This window comes from Quercus lobata, chromosome 2 (genome assembly GCF_001633185.2).
Source record: "Quercus lobata isolate SW786 chromosome 2, ValleyOak3.0 Primary Assembly, whole genome shotgun sequence".
Lineage (NCBI taxonomy): Eukaryota > Viridiplantae > Streptophyta > Magnoliopsida > Fagales > Fagaceae > Quercus > Quercus lobata.
The window spans coordinates 42,435,588-42,445,046 of record NC_044905.1 but is presented as its reverse complement, the minus strand read 5'-3'; the positions used below and the strand labels follow the sequence as shown (position 1 = coordinate 42,445,046).

Here is a 9,459-nt window from a genome sequence, read left to right as displayed (position 1 = left end):
AAATAATGGATAATGTTATTAAATAGTGCAAGTTAACTTCAATCATTGAGAAATGGTCAAGATTGGATTTTTTTTTTAACAGTTACAACATGCTACTAAACCCACAATTTGAATTCTTTCTTTTTAAGCCTCTGAACACTTTGTTCATAGGAGATGCTAATTAAGCTACAAGAATTGATTATGCAAACCGATATATTTTTTGTCAATTTATCAAAAAGAATCAAAACAAAATAATTGTGGCTTTATGAAAATGAAAAGGTTTACCCATAAACAAAAAGTTTGAGATATGTTAACGTGGGATTAAAAAAGTTATGTTAATAGTTTGTTCAAATGAAAACTAGTAAAAATTTACCGTAAAAAATATTAACAAATATTTTTTTTATACACAGCAATTATCTAGGAAAATTGTAATATTAATAGGATTTTACATTAATAAATCAATTTAGGAAAATTTTTATGAAAAAATAACTAACTATTTTAACAATTTTTCGTAAACTATTTGAACAAACCCATATTAATATGATGGGCTCCAGTGCGTGATCCTGCGCAATATGTCAATCCCACTCTCAGAGTTAGTGGCACTCTTTTGAAATTAAAAACAAAAAATAAATAAATAAATAAATAAAAATTGCTAACTAAATAAATAGGAGTAATAGAAAGAGAGAGAGAGAGAGAGAGAGAGAGACAATCCTTTTGGCCATCCATCAATAATGGCGGTCAGAAAGCTTTTAGGACTATTTGTTTCTTTTTTATTGGTTCAATTTTCTTTTCTCTTCTCTTCTAACTTCAAGAGGCAATTCTCCAGCTTAAAATTTTTTTTATATTTTTATTTTTTTCTGTTTGGCTTATGAGAGAACTTAACTTTGTAAGTCTTAACTCTCCAGTCCAGCGCATGCAGAGTTGTTACAGCGTAGGTGAGTTCTTTTTTTTTTTTTTGCTGCTTTATCATTGAATTTTTTGGATTAAACTTGAACTGTAGCTAGAGCTTGAGCTAATGAGCTATTGCTTCAATTTGGTTTTGAGTTTGTCAATTTTCCCACTTTGCTCTTTCTATTGTCTCTATTAACTATCTAACATTCCCATAATTTGGTTTTCTTTTTTTGGGGTGTGGAAAGGGTGTTTGGTTATGTGTTTTGTGGCTGCTCTAGGAACTTAACCAGCATTAAACAAAAGGAGATTGTAGATTGAAATAATTTGTGCTTTGTGGCTGAATTTTAATGCTCTGGGAACTTAAGCAGCATTGGACAAAGGGAGATCTAAGATTGAAATAATTTTGGCAAAAAATGATACGAGTAGCAAACTATATTTAATTGGGTTGTGGGTGCATGTGCATTTCCTGGGATGGACTCATTTCAGTTTCATAAGCTAGTTCACAATAAAAAGCAGAGATGGGTTTTTATGGTGGTGGTATTGGCTTTTACTTATCTATTGTTTCAGTCCCTGCTGCTTCCATATGAGAAAGCTATTCGGTCATTGTTGCCGGATGATGAGGTTCCGATAGGTGGTGAAAGTAGCTTTCTGAATATACATTCTGCTGCCAAGTCTTTGATGGTTCATTATCCATTACTGGTTAATGCATCGGAGTTTAGTACTGATTTGATGTTAGTTGGGGTGGTGAAAAATGAGGATAATCCTGATGCTGGAGGAAAAATTGGGCATGGTGGTGGGGTATATCACAAGGCCATTGATATAGAGAACGGTTTTGCATCTGAAGTGAAAGGCATATATGATGGTCGTGAACGTGTTGTGGATGGAAATTTAAATGGCAGTTCTCCATCTGAGGTTTCTGTATATAACAATGAGAGTTTAGCATTGCATAATGTTAAAAAACAGGAAAGTATTTCACTTCTGGATGAGGCAAATGAAGGTAGAAATGGTGTTTCTCTAGAGCAGTTTGTGAAACCAAATGATGGGGTTTCTATGAGCAAAAATATAGAAGTGAATTTTGCATCTGAAGTGAAAGGCATATATGATGGTCGTGAACGTGTTGTGGATGGAAATTTAAATGGCGGTTCTCCATCTGAGGTTTCTGTATATAACAATGAGAGTTTAGCATTGCATAATGTTAAAAAACAGGAAAGTATTTCACTTCTGGATGAGGCAAATGAAGGTAGAAATGGTGTTTCTCTAGAGCAGTTTGTGAAACCAAATGATGGGGTTTCTATGAGCAAAAATATAGAAGTGAATACAAGTCTGGCTTCAGAAAAATATGAGGGAATAGATACAATCATCCAGTCTCTTCCATTGGCACCTCCTGTAACAGCTTCACCAATCACCATCACCTATCTAGAGAACGTGGTATCAAATGCAACCTCCTCAATTGGTTCTGCTATTCGGCCGGGTGATGGTGCAATTTCGAAAAATGATTCTGTAATGACGAATAGTACCGCAAAGAAGGAATTGAGGTGTAACATGCCACCAAAGTTGATAACATCAATATATGAGATGAACCGCATACTAGTGAGGCACCGAGCTTCTTCACGTTCAATGGTAATGAATATTTGTTATTTTTAATTAAACTTTTCACCCAAAACTTTAGTTCTATGCAGGAAACGTTTACTTCTTCTAATTGATTTTGTAGAGACCACGACGGTCTTCTGTACGTGACCGGGAAATAGTAGCTGCAAAGTCACAGATTGAGCATGCACCTGTTGCAATAAATGATCCAGAACTTTACGCTCCTCTCTTTCGAAATGTTTCCATGTTCAAAAAGTAAGCCTAATTTAGTTGTATAGTATTGATACAAATATTAAGGTTGAAAGGTAGTTTTCCATTTTCATAAATGGGTTCTGGCAAAAGTTTTGGTCATCATCACTTAGTACACGCTTTACTTTCATGAATGATGTGTAATGAATATTACTTTAGGACATTGCTTAGATGTAGAAAGAGAAAAGATAAAACACCAAAGAAACACAACTATACTAGTCAGTCATATATGCAGTGGCCATAATCATGGTAAACTTATTGTTATACAAATTTCACCAAATGAATAACCAAATCTGATAAAAGAGACTCAGTACAGTGAAATAAGGGGGTCCAGCTGATTCTGTTCAGGCTTCTTGACATTAACAGATGTTGAACTGCAATTGTATTTTTGACAGCTCTTTTATATCTGTGCCTAAATCTTGCAGCCAGCTTTTTGAAAACAAGTTAAGCCTACTGATGGTGCTCTTTTGAAAAATGAGTTTCATTTTCAAACTTCCATTCGATTTCTTTTTCAGAAGTTACGAACTCATGGAACGCACACTCAAAGTGTATGTCTACAGGGATGGGAGCAAACCCATCTTTCACCAACCAATACTAAAAGGATTATATGCCTCTGAGGGATGGTTTATGAAATTGATGGATGGAAATAAGCGTTTTGTTGTGAAGGACCCTCGAAAGGCTCACCTGTTTTATATGCCATTTAGTTCGCGGATGCTGGAATACTCCCTTTATGTACATAACTCTCATAACCGGACAAACCTACGGCAATATTTGAAAGACTACTCTGAGAGCATTGCAGCAAAATATCCTTACTGGAACAGAACTGGTGGAGCAGATCATTTTCTTGTTGCCTGTCATGACTGGGTATGCTTGCTGTTTGACTTTCCTTTCTCTTGTTTTCACTATTGTACTAAGATAGTTGAACGGTAATATAAAAGTGGTCTAAGTTTGACAATTCGATGATGACATTTTTCATGTCAACTATCTCCAATCACATTGTATCAATTCAATACCAAATCACAGTATTCGCTTTGCTTTAATCATTAAAATGTGGAGATCTGATCTGGTGAACTTTTTTCAAAATGGTATGTATATAGCGAGTTATGCAACAATTGTGTATACTGTATACTAAAGTAGCTCATATCACACCACTTTAAGTCTATTTAAAATCAACTAAAAACAGTATGGGTGTTTGTGTGTTGGTTTGTGTTTGCACATGTATATTTAATATGATTCAATATTGGACTCTTATAGGCTCCATACGAGACGAGGCATCACATGGAACATTGCATAAAAGCCCTCTGCAATGCTGATGTGACAGCAGGCTTCAAAATAGGAAGGGATGTGTCTCTTCCAGAAACCTATGTCCGAGCCGCCAGAAATCCTCTTAGGGATCTTGGAGGAAAACCACCATCTCAGAGGCACATTCTAGCCTTCTATGCCGGGAATATGCACGGGTATTTGCGTCCTATCTTGCTGAAGTACTGGAAGGACAAAGACCCCAAGATGAAGATATTTGGTCCAATGTCTCCTGGTGTTGCAAACAAAATGAATTACATCCAGCACATGAAGAGTAGCAAATACTGTATCTGCCCCAAGGGTTATGAGGTGAACAGCCCACGCGTGGTTGAAGCCATCTTTTATGAGTGCGTGCCTGTGATTATATCTGACAACTTTGTGCCACCATTTTTTGAGGTTTTGGATTGGGGAGCATTCTCATTAATTCTTGCAGAGAAAGACATTCCCAATTTGAAAGACATACTACTTTCAATACCGGAAGAGAAGTATCTTCAGATGCAACTTGGGGTTAGGAAGGTTCAAAAGCATTTTCTCTGGCATGCTAAGCCCTTGAAGTATGATCTTTTCCACATGACTCTTCATTCAATTTGGTATAACAGAGTTTTCCAGATAAAACTTCGATAATGATGTGTTTTTCTGATAAGCATTTAGGATGTAGAGCACAGATAGAGATGCTAGACCGTAACCCATGAAGTGGGAATGAGGCTGTTAATTACCATCACCTTTTACATCCTTATTGTGAAGCTATAGAAAGAGTTTCTGTTTGCGTTGGGAAGGAACATGTGGATCACTTGTAAATGGATTGTCACAATGATGCTTTTGTATGTGTCTTGTAACAATGTTTTTAGTGAGATTCAGAATTTTTTATTAAAAAAAATAAATAAATAAAAAGAAAAGAAGAGAAAATTCCTGCATTCCACCAGACCGATACGTGGTATCTTACCATTTTCAATTGCCCAGCTCTTTTTACCAAATGAATCTTTAATTGACTTAATATTTATATTTCATTTAGAATTTATAAGGACATACCAGAGAACCTGAATCTGACTGAATCCTACTTAAATCACTGAAGACGATATGAACTTGCAGCAGTTTATTTTATTTTACAGTTTTCTATTGCAAGCATAAGCATCTAGTTTGATCATTCGAGTACTTCCATTCCTCTTATTTTGCTGCATTAAACCCGGTGTTCTCTCTTATATTGATAGTAAACCATTTTAGATGATTTTAAAATAGAGATGGTCTATTGATGAAGACATTGTAGTTCACAAATATAGAAGTGAATATAATGCCACATAATTTAAAATCGGTTGCCATTTCGTTTACTACCATGTACAACTTAGATGCGTGGAAACTAAATTTTCACCATGGAATGTACCCTTTCCATTTTAAAACAAATGAAAAGGATCTTAATCTGTTAGAATAAGTTATCAATGCAGCAAGTGAAAGTGGAGTTGTGCATATACAATCCTCCAAAATTCATGTTAAATTTAAATACTAGCTGCTATAGTTGCTTCCACAGCCTCCCAAAGTTTCAACTTTATGATGGATGCACTAGGTAAGTATGGCGAATTAAAAATTCTTCATAGGATTTCTAAAGTTGGAGTCTCTGCAAATTAGCAAGCAGTTTTAAAGCTGCATTTATTTATATATTTTGTGTATCAGCATACCCAATAACACATATGTACATGTAGATACTATTTACATGCAGCAGACAACATTGGCTGCAAAACTGAAATTTGGTGAAATGAACTTTTATATTCAGCATTATGTATATGGATTCATTATCATGCCACATTTCCTGATGACTCCTACCCAGTGACTTCCAACAAACCAACAACAAAGCAAAACACAGCCAAATTTTTAGGATTTTTTTTTTTTTTTTTTTTTTTTTTTTTTTTTTTGGGGGGGGGGGGGGGGGGGGGGGGATGTGGGTGCTAAACTGAGACTTCCTTTAACCAGCAAAAGAAACAGCAACAGGGCAATCAACTTTGCAAGCATGAGAGGAGGGGCATCATGCTCATTAAACCTGCACGCAAGTGACGGACGGATGATGAGAGCAAAAAATTTTACAATCTAATTGTTTTCCTTAATAAATGTTAGCTTGGAATATTTAGGCAAACAGAACCCAGAAAACAAAAAATAAAATAAAATTTTAAAAAGAAAATGACAGAGAAAGAGGGATGCCTTGAGACTCTAGAACATCATATGGCTATTTAAATAAGCTAAAAGATTGCAGGAAAAGGCTTCCCCGTATAAACCATAACAGCGCCAATTAATTCAATATCTATGTATATCTAAAAGCAGAAACGTAACATTTATCATTGCTACGTTCCTGTTGAGCCACATCAACAGTCACATCATCTGTCTATTTCTCATTTATCTCTACTACTTCCAATCATAATTTCGCTTTTACTTTTTCATCTCTCTCTTCGATTCTATACATATTTTTTCACATGAAAAATGTTATTACTCTCTCTCTCTCTCTTTCTCATGTTTGATTTTTGTGTGAATTATTTATTTTTTTTATCTCTACTTTGGATTGATGTTTTATGCGTTCTTTAAAATTTAACTTTGGGTTGATGAAGTTTGGATTTGTGTTTTTAAGTTATTATCCTTTTTTTCCTATGATTGTTAAATGTTATTCTATTGCTTTTAAAGATAGTACAAGAATGTTATGTTATTCTATTATATAGCATGACTTGGATTATTTAGTGTTTGACTTATAACTATATATATATATATTTTTACTCTTCTTTTTCTCATTTTATTTTCTATCTCTCTAAAAGAGGTGATTATTCTCTCTCTCTCTCTCTCTATATATATATATATATTATTTATTAATGTTTGCAACTTTACTTTAGGTTGATGAATCATTATATTTTTTTTTATAATACTATTTTGGGTTAATACAATTTGGTAGTGTGTTTGATTTTTTAAGTTTTCCATCACAAGTCTTCTCTTCCCCTCTTATAACTTTTGTTTGATTTTTTTTGGACATAATACTTAGTTATTTTGGAAGTCATATTTTGAATTTATATCAAAATACAATCTTAGCTATGTATTTAAATGTGTCTATCAACTATTAAAACCGTTCAAGATGAATATGTATATACAATATTTTTGTTTTAATTTTTCATTGATTTAATATTTAGTTATAACATTAAAATTAAAGTAAATGAATATGTAAAGATAAAACTGCTTAAGATGAATTTATAAAGCCAATATAGTTATGTAGGGGCAAGATTTGGAGCCCAAGCCCAAATGTATGGAATCCTGGTCTAATAAGCCATATACAATAAATTTTGTAAAGTATGGGTCAAAGAACTAGGTCTAGATGAGTTGGGACAACGACTAGCACGGAGTTAAAGATCAATCAAACACAAATAAAAGCCATTGTTGCCAAAGGATATTCGGTCCGAGGAGACCAGAATTTCACATATACAGATCACAATATTAAGATTGTTTAACATGCTACAGTATTCTCTCTCACTCCTTTTCTACCTTTTCTCTTCATGGGAGCTCTTCCACATTATATAGCTTTCTTCTGATCATTTGGACCTTACACTTGTTGATCATCTAGATCCCCACTTGAGTACCTATCCTATCAGACACCCATTTCACCCATCTGTGAGTTGTGGCAGCCAAGGCAGCACTGTTCAGGAGTCTTCTCTACATTAAGGCGGCCAAAAAAGTAGCTGCAGTGCATTTAATGTGGTGGTGGCAACTTTTCCTTAGATATTTTGAGTTTTCTTCCCTCTCATGTGTTCAGGGGGCGCATCTCAATTGCTGGAATACCCACCTGATTTGCGTTTGCCGTGTCTGAGGAGGAGTTACTCCTCGGACCTTCTTCCCTTTGTCCCCCACTGATGAGACTTGTAATGTGGATCATCTAAGTTGTATTCTCCTCCTTGGACTTGTTAGTGTCCTCGGACAAGGCCCAAGGCCTAATACATTATTTTGGGCCCTAGCCCCTACAATAGCCCCTCAAAACTCCAATTTTTCTCTTCCATCTGAGGAGGAAAGTGGGGTTTTGATTTTTTAAGAGATAAGACCAACTGATTTTTAGTTCGCACGTGTGGGAGTGATTACTTCTGTCGCGTCATAGTTCACGAGGCGTTATTAATTACTCCAGGCAGTTTTGTGTCCCCCACATCCAACGGCGAAGCGCAGATCCAACGACTGGCGTTCCTCCTAGTATTTTGAGCAGGAGTAATCTCTTCCATCTTCTCCTGCTATATAAGGCCTTGGAGGAAACCCCTTTGCCTTTCTTTTTTACGAATATTCAAGAACTTCAGAGAACTCCAGCGCCTAATCTTCATAAAATGCACCAAACTCTTGAGTTTCCGTAATCATTTCCTATAAGAAGCTTTTCTTTGAAAAGATCTCTGAAAGTTTCAGGGATTATTATACGAGTACCCGTAAGTTCTCATTCCTTCATATTACCCATTTTTCCTCTCGGCCGACCTTGGCCTTTCAATTCATCTAGATGGGAAAATTCAAGCGTTTAGTAGATACATCAGCCGCTATGGAGGCTTTTAGAGCTAGGTACCGTATTCCACATTGAGTGGTTTTAGAAAATTGCCCTCCGGACCGAGTACTGACCGATAGAGAGATAGGTCAAGTCGTCATTCCCATAATCGCTTTCATAGAGGGAGGAATGACGCTCCCCATGCGTAGGATTACCCGAGACTATTTGATTAACCATAGGTTGACCCCTTATCAATGCGCCCCCAACCTATTTAGGGTCTTAGGCTGCATAGATGCCCTAAACAAGCAGATGGGCTTAGGGCTCACGTGGCACGATGTGGTTCACATGTACGAGTGCCACAAGCTTGCCAGCGCGGGGTACTACCTTAAATCTCGGTCCGAGGTCGTTAAGCTCATATCCTGTCTTCCCAAGTCCAATAAGGGTATGAAGGATAACTACCTGATTACCTCGAGGGAATGGAGTGACGGTCTTCATTGTCCAACTCAGGCAGGAGATCTAGGTGTGGTACCTTTAGGATCAGTCCCTTTGGAAGGGGATTTAACCTTTTAGCTTTATTCCTTTTACTTGGCACTTCATTTTTGTTTTGGTAGAAAATATCCTCTTGGCGATCTGACCATAATTCCCTTCTCAGCTGTTTTGTAGATAAAGCCCACGTTGCTCTACGGCTCAGTCATACCAACGTTCAAGCCCTTAATTACCTCTTGAGGTCGGAGATTTTTGTAAGCGAGGACAGATAATTATGTGCCACTCATCTGATCTTGGGTTACGAGCCCCTGTCCCGCGTCTTTTTGGATGTCGGCCAATCAATTAGAGCTGGTAGTTCAAGGTTGTCTCAAATCGACGTTTCTAAGCTGGGATTTTTCGCTCGAAGGGACCTTCCGCTGGTTACCTTGCCCATTCCACAGAACCTTCCACCAGCTGCACAGCCACCTCCCCAAGACCATCCCGGAGCTGCAGCATCT

The 9,459-nt window shown here is 36.5% G+C and overlaps 2 protein-coding genes across 2 annotated transcripts; one reads left to right on the top strand and one right to left on the bottom strand.

Annotated features, from left to right (window-relative positions):
• The first annotated feature begins 540 nt into the window (after nt 1-540).
• LOC115975654 lies at nt 541-3,218 on the top strand. Its single transcript, XM_031096534.1, has 4 exons — nt 541-914; nt 1,116-2,490; nt 2,582-2,712; nt 3,132-3,218. The coding sequence occupies exons 2-4, from the start codon at nt 1,342-1,344 to the stop codon at nt 3,175-3,177; spliced, it is 1,326 nt and encodes a 441-aa protein (XP_030952394.1). The 5' UTR covers nt 541-914; nt 1,116-1,341; the 3' UTR covers nt 3,178-3,218.
• A 747-nt stretch (nt 3,219-3,965) lies between these two features.
• On the bottom strand, nt 3,966-4,903 carry LOC115975655. The gene is given in 2 exon segments (XM_031096535.1): nt 3,966-4,490; nt 4,492-4,903. Coding segments are annotated over 2 exon segments (240 nt in total). The 5' UTR covers nt 4,588-4,903; the 3' UTR covers nt 3,966-4,346.
• Nucleotides 4,904-9,459: the final 4,556 nt, after the last annotated feature.

Coding starts and splice junctions, on each gene's coding strand:
- LOC115975654 (XM_031096534.1), top strand. CDS start 1,342: ATGGACTCATTTCAGTTTCATAAGCTAGTTCACAATAAAAAGCAGAGA. Junction 2,491..2,581: donor GAGCTTCTTCACGTTCAATG/GTAATGAATATT, acceptor TTGATTTTGTAG/AGACCACGACGGTCTTCTGT. Junction 2,713..3,131: donor AATGTTTCCATGTTCAAAAA/GTAAGCCTAATT, acceptor TAAATCTTGCAG/CCAGCTTTTTGAAAACAAGT.